The 14,126-nt window shown below is 39.9% G+C and overlaps 1 protein-coding gene across 4 annotated transcripts in view; it reads right to left on the bottom strand.

Moving 5' to 3' along the window:
• Positions 1–230: 230 nt before the first annotated feature.
• YPEL5 (yippee-like 5 (Drosophila)) overlaps positions 231–14,126 on the bottom strand; it is a 14,498-nt gene continuing 602 nt past the window's right edge. The window contains exons 1-3 of one of the 4 annotated variants that reach the window (XM_010845276.1): positions 13,634–13,728; positions 3,648–3,812; positions 231–2,176 (exon numbers count right to left, since the gene is read on the bottom strand). In XM_010845276.1, the coding sequence (XP_010843578.1) occupies positions 1,952–2,176; positions 3,648–3,788 (366 nt within the window). In that variant the 5' untranslated portion in view covers positions 3,789–3,812; positions 13,634–13,728 and the 3' untranslated portion in view covers positions 231–1,951. Of the gene's footprint in view, positions 2,177–3,647; positions 3,813–13,588; positions 13,729–14,126 lie in introns of those variants that run through there. The other 3 variants (XM_010845275.1, XM_010845274.1, XM_010845273.1) reach the window with 3 other exon arrangements.

Genomic DNA, 14,126 nt, shown 5'->3' with positions numbered 1-14,126 from the left:
TAGTTGTTAGTGTCTGAGGCAAAAATAATCTCAGATAAGTTAATGTTGGTAAATTCAATATTTCCAGTTGTAGATTAGGTAGAATTAACTAAACCATAATGTCACCTTATCACTGCCTACTGAAAAAAGCAATAGCTACTCAAAGGTATGATGTACGTGTTCATAGATTACAATTAAGATGATCACTAGAAAAAAAGATCAGTGGAAAATAAGTAGCAGTTTTGCACCAATGCAAGACAAAATATCCTTTATTGTGACAGCAAATGCACATAGTGCTATAGGTAAGGCATGCTACTAGCAGTCTGCATATAATCAAAGGCCAGTATGGAAATGAATGGGAATCAATGCTGTTTCTTAATACTTGAAGATGTAGTCCATGGTGAAGGAAAGAGAAGAATTTGTGTCCACATATCTCAAATGCACTATTATACACCTACCAAATCAAGAGACATATGCCTCTAACCAAGAGCCCAAAGGCAAATAAGAGAAAATCCTAACTGTACTCAGAAGTCACTTCTAGTATCAAATGACAGGATGATTTTGCCAATTAATTTAGGACAAATTGCATCTTCAGACAGAGACTATATTTTTAATCATAACATTCACCACTATAGAACCTAGAAATTGAGCAAACAGCCATTCATTCATTCATTGAAGTATTTAGTCAATTTTAATGCCATTTAACAAATACTAAAATACCTAGAAATGGTTTGGATAAAGAAACATTTACACTTTAATACTTCTTAATGCTGTAAATTTTGGGCTCAAATAACCCCCTGAGTCAAATTTGATCCCTATCAACTTGAAGGGACCAAGTACAGTTTTGATTTCAACACCTAAACTTCTGAGGGAAGATCTGAGAAAATAAGGCTAGGAGATTTAAATCCTTTGATGTAACTATCAGGCTCTACAGACTTGTCAAAATCAATGCAAAACTGAAAAGGATATGCTGAAATGCTTATTATTATTAAAAAGATAGGCTGCTTCACTTCCCTCCGTTTAAAACACATGCAGAAGAAATGCTTTCTGCATGAATGCACATGGACATTCTGTTCAGTTGTTTTCTAAATGCAATACTGTGGATTTAAACAGTATGCTTTAATTTAAACAAAGAAGTATCTTATATACAGTCAATTTAGTTTAAGAGATGAAAAGAAACACTACTATGACAATTACTTATCAAATACTCTGCTCTTTTGAAAGGTGATTTTAAAAGCAACACAGGACCAAAAACATCCAACTATTACTTTATTTATATTACTATGCTTAAGTTACATGGAAAAGACAACCAAGCAGTTCTGCCCCATATCAGGAAAAGTTTCCAATCAACACCAATTATGTGGTGACAAATAACTAGGAATGGTGACATCTTTGGGTCAAGACTGACAAGGAAGAGTGTGCTCTGATGCTACGGTTCATCTCCAACAAGAATATGGCACAACGGCCAGCACAAGCAATACTAACACTGAACCTTTAGCGCTGGTCACAAATTCGGATCTCTTCTCTGAAGCTAGCAAATCAAGTGAAATAACTGGGTTTTTTTAAAAAGTCTTAAAATGAAGCCCAAATAAATTTAAAAATCATGCTCTTGACACACTTTCCTTTCAAAATTTACATAAAATACTTTTCACTCTTAATAGCCCAGATTTTTTTCCTCACATAGCCCACCATGTAGCTGCAGATAGACTATTCTGCCTCAAGATGTAAACACAGGGGGAAAAAAAAAACAAAAACGGCATCTGCATAATATTCTCTCTACACACTGCTGTTGGATGGAAAATAGAAAATTAAAAAAAAAAAGGAAAGAAAGGAAGGTTCCATCATAGATTCTCACAACCTCTTGTTCCGCAGTTCATGAATCCGACTCTGATGCTAAGGTGACAGTGTATGTAAGTAGATTTTTGTTTTCAGTGAAGGAGACCTGGGAAAAGATGGATTTCTCTCTTTTTCTTCAAGAGTTATCAGATGGTACATGCTCCTCAAAGCCCTCACTTTCTCGAACTAGAGCGCGTTCCAGGATCACACGACCTTCCTTATAACGCTGGCTGTCTTCAGTGGCAAACTCATAGATCCATCCCAGTTTGCTATTGCAGTTTTTGCAGCTCACATCTCGAACCATGTGGCGGCCAGTGAGCATGACCCGATCTTGAACTTCACTATACTGTAGGTTAACTACCTAAGAAACACATGAAAACAAAATTGCAAAGGCATGTAAGTTATCTGCCAAACATGGTACACAATATTTTTGTTGGTGAAAGAACAGCAACGTCAGAAAAGCAAATAGCAGTTGTCTGTCAAACCTGCAACACACTTTCCAAGAGCTATTTTGACAAACTGCTGGGACAGGTAAATACCTGAACTGAACTGGATATGTAATGCAATCATGTATTATTCTAAGTCACCCTATTTATACACATTAGTTACACTTCTGTGTTATAGTGAAGAGTCCTTAACTTGGAGTCATAAAATGTAGGTCTTGGTCCAACTGTTATAATTAACCATTCAATGATGAGTGTAGACAAGGCTACCAATACAGAAGAACCTAGTATACAACAGGTATTCCATAAAGTTTGTAAAAATCTGTTTCTGAAACAATTTTATCTACTAACAGACTGGGGGTAGGTTTTAATATATGGTTTTCAAGTGGGTTCAAAGAATCTATGGAAGAATTTCCAATGACTCTGAACATGGAGGATTCCAATAATCCTCCATGCTTAATTTTTCTGTAAAGAGCCAGATACTTTTGGCTTTGAAAAGGGCTATCTGGTCTTTGTTATAGCTATTAAGTTCTGCTGTGGTAGCACAAAAGCAGCCATAGATAATACACAGATGAGTAAACATGGTTGTGGTTCATTAAATTTTACTTACAAAAACAGCCAGCCTGCCATGGTGTGCCAACCCCTGCTCTATACCTAAATAAAGACCAAGATGTATATACACTATCAATTCTTTCAGAGAAAATACTTGTTTCTAAATGGTACAGAGGGGTGTCCCCTGGGGAAGTTTAGGTTGAATATCTAAGAACAGTACCTTGGACTAGTTCTGTAGTTCAAGGATATTTGGAATATCTAGAAATTCAACTTTGCTAGTACCCATTAGACTCCAGGAGGCAGAATCACATCAACCAATTTGAAAGCAAGCCAGAAATGAGAGAAAAAGGCAGACTATACATTAATCTGTAAGTCAGGAAACACTTCGGTTAACAAACCTATTAGCCAAATCATAATCAGAACGATGATTGGTAAATTAGAGCAGGAAGTTAGTTAGATGATCCTTATTCACTTGCACTGTCAAACTACAACAGCTTAATGCAGCTATCTCCCTGTAAGGGTAAATTAGTGCTATGGGGGTGTTTCAGCCTCTTGACAGTCTGTGAAGTCACTACCACATTCTTACCCTGAGTGTCTCCTGAAGCAATGGAGACCACCCTTATCATAACATAGTCCTTAAAACTCTCCAGCCTAAAAATCACAGCCTAGTAATGCTTTCCTGAAGTCCCAAAGACAAACTAGCAGGCAATTTCTATGGAGTGCAGCTCTCATTCGGAATCTTCTTGGCATCTCCACGCTCTGAGGGGTATTCTGGTATTGCTATCAAATATATCCACTGAACCCAGTGAGGAAATGAAATCAGTTTTCCCCACAAACCTTGTTAAAAAGAAATGCTCTGCCAGTGGCGCCTGTGAACCGAGTAGAGATGAGTTCTGAACGGTTGGTCAGGATCGTATCACAGTTTGCACAGGAAAACAGACGGGTACCACCGATATGATCAAGGAAAATCCTGCCCATTTTTATAGCTGAAGCTCTAAAAACCTGGGAACAGATAAAAAAGGACAAGAAATACATTATGATTTTTTAACTTGTTAGGATCTACTTGGTGGTGTCACAGAGAACCATTTATATACACATATATGATCTCTTCATACAATACACGAAATCATTTCAATACATGAAATAGCTGACTCTGAATGAAAGGATCCAAAGTTCACACATGGACCAAACAAATAGGCAAACTCAAGCTAAGAACACTTCAGAAGCAACGAGTCAAGGAAGTAAATATTCTCACTAGGAAGGCCAAAGAATATCCCTTCTCTTTTGATATGAAAAAGACAAGAAGACAGTGTGCAATATCAAACCAAATGATGAGAAACACCAGCAGAGAGGTGAGGAAAAAGGTTTAGCACAGAGTTAAGTATACATTCTGGAGAAAGAAATGGCAACCCACTCCAGTTATTCTTGCCTGGAGAATCCCATGGACAGAGGAGCCTGGTGGGCTATAGTCCATGGGACCGCGAAGAGTTGGACACAACTGAGCAACTAACAAGTATATATTCTGAGTATCTGTAATTTGAGAAAAGACTTATGGGACAAGAGTGTGTAACCTGGTTTGAGAGCATGGGGTGCCTGTTTCTCTGGTCATCAGGTGCATCAACAACCATGTAGGGTGATGGCACTAAATTGGTAAGTTTGAGTCTGTGGAGCACTATACTAGGTGCTCTGTTGTTGCTGTTCAGTCGTTAAGTCGTGTCCGACTCTTTTGTAACCCCATGGGCTGTAGGCCACCAGGCTCCTCTGTCCATGGGATCTCCCAGGCAAGAACACTGGAGTGGGTTGTCATTTCCTTCTCCAGAGGATCTTCCTGATCCAGGGATTGAACCTGCATCTCCTGCATTGGCAGGCGCACTCTTTATCACCAAGCCACCAGAGAAGCTTTACTTATTTCAAAATCCACAACAACTCTGTGAGGTTGTTGCCTCCAGTTCATAGATTATTCAAGGTTACTAACTGGTCAAAGGTCACACAGCTTTCAAGTACAGAAAATCATAATCAGAATATGGTTCACTCAATTCAAAGCCAAATTTTTTCCATTACTCTAACACTGACTCCTCTAAAAAGAGGACATACAAGATGGTCTAGGCTGGCATAAGGCTAGGAAAATAAGAACAGAGAGGAGCAAGATGAACTGTTACTATGTAACTTACTATATTTAAGAAAGTCTTTTGATTCAATAAATCACAGAAGTGCTGAAACATTGGGAAAAAAGCTCTGAATCCAATTTCTGAAACAAGGATAATCACACTCCAGTATTTTAAAGTGAAGTCGCTCAGTTGTGTCCGACTCTTTTGTAACCCCATGGACTGTAGCCTACCAGGCTCCTCCGTCCATGGGATTTTCCAGGCAATAGTACTGGAGTAGACTGCCATTTCCTTCTCCGGGGGATCTTCCCTACCCAGGGATCGAACCTGGGTCTCCCACATTGTAGACAGACACTTTACCATCTGAGCCACCTGGGAAGTAAAGTTGATTCACTGCAGTTATCTCCCAAAACAGCACATTTTTAGAGATCTAGGAGAAGGCAATGGCACCCCACTCCAGTACTCTTGCCTGGAAAATCCCATGGATGGAGGAGCCTGGAAGGCTGCAGTCCATGGGGTCGCACAGAGTCGGACATGACTGAAGCGACTTAGCAGCAGTAGGTATAATCAAGAATACACTGTAGCTTTTCATTTTAAAAAGAATTTATTCCTTTGTGTAGTGATCAGCTTCTGTGTTTCAAATATTTAATATTATTTGTCTTTAAAACGCCATGCAGAGCTGATACAGCTGCTGCTACAGAAAAGAAAAATGTAGAATCCATGTGCAATCCAGTGTCATCTTAAACTTGGGGAAATTCCATTACAAATTAAAAAGAAAATTCCATTCCTTCTAACATCTGTCAACTTCAGCCATAAGGCAGTTTTAATGTCATCAGAAATGTGACATTTCTGTCACCAAGATAATTATGACTCCCACTAAATACTATATGAAAGTTTAATAAGTAGTGAAAAACAAATAGTAAATATACTACAATTTATAGCTAGTAAACAAGAGTGTCAACGAATAAACCCTGGGTAAAAACATAAGACTTAAAATGACAATAAAAGACTTGCTGCCTATTGTTTTAGTCTTTAGGATAGCATTAATTTTCCCAGATGCCTAAGAACACAGTATTTGTTACACAAAGCTCAAAGGGTCCAAATCTGAGGCCTGCTGGCTGAATTCATTTGATGGCATAGGAACACTGCAGTGAACAAAACAACCCTTCCCACACCAAAACATTAGTGTTCAATTTGGCCCAGGGTTTTTAATTTTTAATAAAAAACAGTTGAGAATCATTTAAAATTTGAGAGATTTCATTAACAGCCTGTTTTGAGCCTTTCTTTTTAAACAATGGGGAGAGCTGGCAACACAGGACATATATTCTTATATGGCAACAACTGGCTAGAGTTGAGAGGTGCCTTCAACACTTCCCACAAGGCCATTTCATTTGCTTTTTATCTATTTTGTGCCACATAATTACTTCACCTGTGAGACATCTGAGTTTATGACTCCTAATCCAAATTAAGCATCCAATGACCCTGTGAGTAGCTGATCTGGGTCATGTTTCTTACTACCAGTCATTTACAGAAAGGAATCACCAGCAGGGTTTTATGGTAACACCTCTGAAGACATACTCCTCAGTCTTTATTTCTCTAAAAATTAGTATTTGTGCGGTCATTTATCCTCCAGCTTGGGCTTCTGAGAACTGTTATTTTCAAGCCAATGTTTCTTCAAACTTTTAAATATAATATTCATCTAAGTTACTTCAACAATAATTCAGGAATAACCAGATATTTTTGACTTGACTGATAGCAGATGCAATACTACTGAGGAACACATTCTGAACTTCGAAACAAACTCTCCCTATACCTTCTGCCTGTATCATTCTATCTTTGGTTCAGTATTAACAGCTGTGACCATTTGCTCACTACTGGATACAGGAAAACGGTTTCTAAATGGGGTAAATAGATTTAACATCATGCTTTCTCTTTCTTGCTTCAAATTCAGACTATTTTTAACTTTTACCCAACTATTTTTACTGAATTCAGTTACATGATTCATTACAAGACCAAAAATATCTATATAGACTCCCTATTCCTAGTTGTGGGTGCCATGTATAGAGTTCTATATATGTACATAGAACTGTAAAATGTAGTTCTCATTTGCCAAAAGAGAAAAGCTACAATGCCAGAGAATCTATCAGAAGTGAGCAAAACACCGCTTGCTGTCAAAGGTCTCTGGAACACAGAAAAACCTTCGCAGGCCATTGAATTTCATGTGCTAGGCCTTCACCTCACCAGGCTAGGAGTGCAACCTACCGTTCATTTCCCCCGTGCATACTCAGGAGACTGACGGCAAGCACACTGGCACTGCTCCACAGAAGGGGAAGGTCATTTAAAAGCTATGGCAAAACACCTGAATTAGGTTTCTCTGCTGCTGCTGCTGCTGCTTAAGTCGCTTCAGTTGTGTCCGACTCTGTGCAACCCCATAGACGGAAGCCCACCAGGCTCCCCCGTCCCTGGGATTCTCCAGGCAAGAACACTGGAGTGGGTTGCCATTTCCTTCTCCAATTTATGGAAATGAAAAGTTAAGTCGCTCAATTGTGTCCGGCTCTCAGCAACCCCATGGACTGCAACCTACCAGGCTCCTCCGTCCATGGGATTTTCCAGGTAAGAGTACTGGAGTGGGGTGCCATTGCCTTCTCCGAGGTTTCTCTGGACCTAGGCAATATATTGAACTCTGTCTAAGACTTGATATTTAGTATCAACATCATATGGGACACTGCATTCAGTACTTTACGTATCACATTCAACCTTAACAATTTCTTAGTAAGTATGTAGTATCCTACTTTTGTAGAGGAAGACAAAGGCTGTAACTTTATGAAACTGGCCAAACTAGGATCTGAACTAAATTCTGCTCCAGTTCTTTTAGCCCCACTTACTCTCTAGTGACCAGAAGAGACAGCCAAATTCAGTCTTTCTTCCTCAGATTTCTCACACACCTCTCCTGCCTCCATGCTGAGCCGCCTACATTCCCTAACTTTGCTGGTGGCAACTCTAATCCCTCTCCTAAACTAGAAACCCTGGCAACTTCTTTAAGAAACTGCAAAATTGAGAAGTCCTCCTAAATCACTTTTCAAGGTCTTTCTTCCTCATTCTTCATCAATAACTTAGTTCACATTCTCATCACTTCTAGAGCTATGAAAGTAAGGTACTTCAGCCTTATGTACTTATAAAAGGCATGTACTTCAGACACCCCTTTCTAAGAGCTTATACACAGCTTATCCTGTCAGAAACTTTTTACCTGACAGGATAGTATATAGCTCATTCTTTAAAAACAATTTTCTTAAAGGAATAATTGACATAAAATTTGGCCACTGTTGTGTACAAATGAATGATTTTTAGTAAATTACAAAATTGTGCTACCATCACCACAAACCAGCTTTTTAGAATATTTTCATCATCTCCCCAAATCCCCACAAACCCTTCCACAATCAATCTCCTTCTAATTGTTTTTACATCCAAATTATTTCCCAGGTCATGTACACACTGCTATGTTTAAAATGGATAACAAAGACTTGTTATATAGCACATGGAACTCTGCTCAGTGTTATGTGCCAGCCTGAATCGAAGGTGGGTTTGGGGGAGAATAGATACGTGTATATGTATTGCTGAGTTCCTTCACTGTATACCTGAAATGATCACAGCATTGTTAATTGGCTATACCCCAATATAAAATGTTTAAAAATAAATAATTTTAAAAAACCCAAATTACTTCCCAGGATCACCTAGCTTGGACTTAGAAGAGTAACAGTATTTTCAGTCACACATTTGTAAAATATCTTAAGAGTGAGCTGCTTTCACAGATGACTAATGTTCTCTGTTGATTCTGAGAGCACTTACTGTGCTTAAGTAATGTGTGTTTTGTAATCAGTGTTGAAGTTCAAGTTTATAACCAAAATTCTGACAAACCTTTGGTTCTCTGTTAAAGATCAGTTGACCATATATATGTGGGCCTGTTTCTGGGCTCTCTATTCTGTTCCATTGATCTATTTGTCTATTCCTTCACCAACACCATACTGTCTTGATTACTGTAGATATATACTAAGTCTTGAAGTTGGGCTTCCCTTGTGGCTCAGCTGCTAAAGAATCCGCATGTGAAGCGAGAGACCTTGGTTCCATCCCTGGGTTGGGAAGATCCCCTGGAGAAGGGAAAGACTCCCACTCCAGTATTCTGGCCTGGATAATTCCATGGACTGTATAATCCTTGGGATCGCAAAGAGTAAGACACAACTGAGTGGCTTTCACTTTCTTTCTATACTAAGTCTTTCTATACTAAGTTGGGTAGTGTCAGTCTTCTGACTTAATTCTTCTCCTTCCATATTGTGTTGCCTCTCCTGGGTTTTCTGTTCTCTATAGAAACTTTAGAATCAATTTGTTGAGATATTCACAAAGTAACTTGCTTGAATTTTGGCTGTACCAAATCTACAGAACAAGTTGGAAGAAAGGACATCTTGACAACATATAGTCTTCCTATCCATGAACACACAAATTCTTTCCATTTATTTAGTTGTTCTTGAGTTCATTCATTAGTTTTATATTCTTCCTCACATAGATCTTGTACACATTGTTAGATTTATATCTAAATATTTCATCTTGGGGGAATGCTAATGTAAATGGTACTGCATTAATTTCAAATTTCACTTCTTCACCACTGGTGCTGATTTACACATCACACACACATATACACACTAACAAATATGATACCTTGTTCATTAGTCTGGCTTATTGCTGAATATTTTCTTTAAAAGCAAGGGTCAGAAAACTAAGGCCTATAGGCAATAATCAGTTTACCACCTGTTTTTATATGGCTCGCAACATAAGAATGCTTTTTATATCTTAAGATGGTTGGGGAAGAAACACCAAAAGAATATTTTTGTGACACATGAAAATTACATGAAATTCACATTTCAGTGACCATACATAAAATTTTATTGGAACACAGCCAGACCCATTTGTTGATACTTGGCTGCTCTTTCAGTATAATGGCAGAGTTTGAGTAGTTGCTACTGAAACCTTACGGCCCACAAAGTTCACAATATTCACCATCTGGCCCTTGAAAGAAAATGCACTGACCCTTGTTGAAAAACCTGTTCAGACAGCAAAAGAGCTCTTCATTTAGAAAGCAGGCAATCTTAGAAAAAAAGGAAACTTGGTTGGCATTCAGGTTTAAGGATCAACAGGAATATTTGACACAATCAATTTAATCGCACTCCCATTTTCCTCATGGGTTTTCTAACTAAGGTCTTCAACTTTCTGTAGCAAGTTCAGCATGTTGAAGATCAATAATACATAGATTATAAAAACAGATAGTATAACCAGCTGCTGCCTCCTCCTCTCTCCACCCCCAGGATTTAAACAATGTATCCCAAATACTGGAACTCTGGGTTCAAATCTTAGCTCCACTGCTTAAAGTTGTGTAAACTTTGGATAAGGTATCTTCACCTCAGTTTCTTCATCAATATAACGGTGGTATCAGTATTCATCTCTGAGTTGTGGAAATTAAATGGCACTACACTGAGAACAGTGCCTGGCACACAATAAATGCTAAATAAAGGTAAATTTAGTAAAACTAGATTATCTTTTTCAACATTCTCCACCCTAACCTCCCTCTATTACAGATGAAGAAAGCAAGGTTTCAAAAAGAAAATAAAATCAACAATTAACTAGCTTCATTTCTTGTTAACCATGGCAAAGCTAAGTGACCAAGTGACAGAAATGACATGCAGAAGGAAAGCTAGAAACTTCTGAAGCATCTCAAATTCTTAGTATCATAATTCTAGGTCTTAAAATAGGCACTTGCCCTCCCTGTAACTAATAATCCAGTTCAGATTCAATCCTGGCAAGCAGAAGGAATCACACTTCCCAGCCCTAAAAATACCAGGGAGGGATCTCTAAGAACCCTCTGGGGTTCTTAGAGAAAACACCCAGTTCACAGACTTTGTGTTTGGTTTTTTTTTTTTAAATTATTTCCTCAGGGCATTGCCACAGGCAACAGAACACACACTCCACCCAACTCTATCACTGAACAGGTAAGAGGGGCTTTTCCACTACCCTAGGAGTTGGTGGGCAAATGCAAGATGCAAAGACTGTCCTCCAGGGACCTGAGTGTGCAGAAGCCTAGAGCAGAAAGGGTTAAGGAATCTGCCCTTCCAGGAGAGGCTGTATGTTGCAAAAGTCTGGCTAAAATGGAAACCTGCGAAAACAAGCTGGTATATCTAGTTTTCAGTCTCCTTGCTCTCCAAAACAAAAGGAACAAAACCCAAAGACAGCCCTTGGCTGATTACTATAATTAACACTTTTTCTACTGTAATCTCATCAATTATTTCATACTGATTTATGATAAGTTCTATTGAAAACCTACAAGAGAAAATAATAAATTGATCCATAAAACCAATTCTCCAATTTTTGTACAAAATATCCACCAAGCCAAGGTTTTGGTGAAACAAGCTGTGCTTTCCTCTAGTTCTCTTATAAAACGTGACCAGTTTACTTTGCTGTTTCAAATGACGTTCTAGTTGTGGCATCAGGTCTTCATTTGACAGTAACATATATATATTTTTTGCTCTCTAAATAATGCCTTGTTGTTAAACGTTTTCCAAGTTTATTATGTTTCTACAATTCTGTTTAGTCATAACTTAAAAATAAGACTAGTCATGTAACTCGGTGAGTCAGCTAAACAATCTGAGTTAGTAATCTCCCCAAAACAGTTTTTGGCAAGACAAACTTAGGATCTCTCTACTCTGTTGTGATGCAATACCATGAGTCAAAAAAGTCTCTAACTGGATGGACTGGAGTATAATTCAACTGTCTGGTTTCCAGATTCACGTGTGAAGTAACAAGTTTCATGTCACAGCTAACTTTCAGTTCCTACACCACCACCATTACTACACAGGATTACCATTGAAACTGATACTGGTTTATACAACCATTTAGGCACTATGAAACCTAAAATGATACTCTCCGCAGGATTATACTTAGTAGGACTATCTTCACATCTCAATATTTAGGACTAGCTTCCCATCTCATGGACTGTTTTTTGGAGGGTAGTAGCTAGTTTAATCTCACATTTAGACTTAATTTTGGCCTTATTTCCCTTCCTTTTTTATTTTCTAAACCTTTTTTTATCCTCTCCTACCACTTAAATAAAGCAAAGGCAACTAAACCTAGGCAAAGGTCCTCAAGGATCCAACCAGATATTTCAGATGTAGCAACATGTATTTTGTATGTTGTTAAAATCCAATTTAGGTTCCTGTATAGAGTTAAATAACTTACTTGAGCACATTTCATCAACATGCTCTCCTATAGATAAGATGGCTGCCAGATATAAACTTAAAACATGCTCCCCCCCACCCCCCACCCCCCACCAAAGCAGCAGGCCTGTATTGGGCCTTGAGCTGGGCAAGAATGTGCTAAAGGAAGACACTGGTCACTTCCAAAGAGCATGACATTTGCTTGGTATTCTAGTACAAAAGTCAAAGTCGCTTAGTTGTGTACCACTCTTTGCAACCCCATGGACTATACAGTCCATGAAATTCTCCAGGTCAGAATACTGGAGTGGGTAGCCTTTCCCTTCTCCAGAGGGCTTCCCTGATAGCTCCGTTGATAAGGAATCCACCTACAATGCAGGAGACCCCAGTTCGAATCCTGGGTTGGGAAGATCCCTTGGAGAAGGGATAGGCTCCAGTATTCTCTGGATTCCCTTGTAGCTCTGCTGGTAAAGAATCCGCTGGCAATGAGGGAGATGTGGGTTCTATTCCCGAGTTGGGAAGATCCCCTGGAGAAGGGAAAGGCTACATTTCTGAGTTGGGAAGATTCCCTGGAGAAGGAAAAGGCTACCCGCTCTACTATTCTGGCCTGGAGAATTCCAAATACAGTCCATGGGCTCGCAAAGAGCCAGACACTTCTAAGCGACTTTCCCTTTCTAGTACAAAGTACAAAATTCTTTTAGCTCCACTTTCTATTTGTAAAGCCTCCAGGCCTTTTTTTCTCTCCTAAGCCTCTGTTTGCCCAAAAGCAATCCAAAGCCTCATTTTCTAGGTCTAATCAATACCAATCCACTTTATAGAACCCTTCCTATTTCAGTCTCATTGTCCCATTTTTGAATTCTCATAACACTCATTTCATAAATTACTAATATTTAACTGTTACCCTTCATTTCCCTATGCCTTTTTACTAAAAATGATTAGTTTCTAGAGAAAAGTTGGCAATTTCTTTGCAATTTCCTTCTCATCTAACACACAAGTATGCAACAAACTTCTAGAAAAAGATTACACCAAGACACTTCGCATCTGGCAAATATGTACCCTGGATACACTGCATACATTTTGGGTCATCTTTGTTGGAACACAGCAGCTACACTGTATGTGCGACTGCGCAAAGTTAGCTAATACTCTATTATCCTCAGTTATTTCACTAGCAAGTCTAACTTTCCGAAAACACAAGGCCAGCCTGAAGATTACTTTGTTTTCCATCTGTCAAGGAGATCTGCAATAAAAATCCTCAGACTACCAACAGGGCTCTGTAAACAGAAAAAATTTAAAAATAAATGAGCTGTTCACCTTCCCAGACCCTCCCTGAAACAGAAGACTAGTAAATGTCGGGATAAAACAGATCTTTGTAGTAGTTCAGTTTTCCAGCTTCCGCTGTCCTCAACATTCATTGTCCTACCTACAAGTGCAGAATAAACGAGCCAGAGCGTGCCTACCGCCCTACCAACGAGGAGAGGAAGGATGCAGCTCGCCGTGGGGACCGCAGGCGATCCCGGCGCCGGGTGTGAACAGCCGCAGCCGCCCAGGCCCCGAAGCCCCGGCTGGCCCCAGCTGATTGCCGGCACGTGACGCCGCGGGCCAATCGGGAGGAGACGGGGCCCGAGCGCGGCGCGGCCCGGCCCAGCCTCCTCCCGCACAACAAACAGGGGCCGGAAACAGCTGAGCGGGCCGCCCCGCGGCCCGGGTCGCCCGACGGCCGCCCAACAGTCGCGCCACGCCCTCCAGTCCAGCGGGCGGGGACCCCTCCCTCGGTCCGGGGTCTCCTGGGGCGCAGGAGGGCAGGGTGGCGGGCATCCAGCCTTTGCGGGACAGCAAACAAAAGCCACCACAGCCCCCCCGCCGGTGGCAAGTGCCAGCCGACTGAGGATGTGGCCCTTTTGAAGGACGGCCCACGCCGTGGCGTTATTACGGCCGCATATTTCACAGTTTAGACTTCA

This window comes from Bison bison, unplaced genomic scaffold (assembly GCF_000754665.1).
Source record: "Bison bison bison isolate TAMUID 2011002044 unplaced genomic scaffold, Bison_UMD1.0 scf7180017864215, whole genome shotgun sequence".
NCBI classification, from domain to species: Eukaryota; Metazoa; Chordata; class Mammalia; order Artiodactyla; family Bovidae; genus Bison; species Bison bison.
The sequence above is the reverse complement of the archived record's forward strand: the minus strand, read 5'-3'. Positions and strand labels throughout refer to the sequence as shown.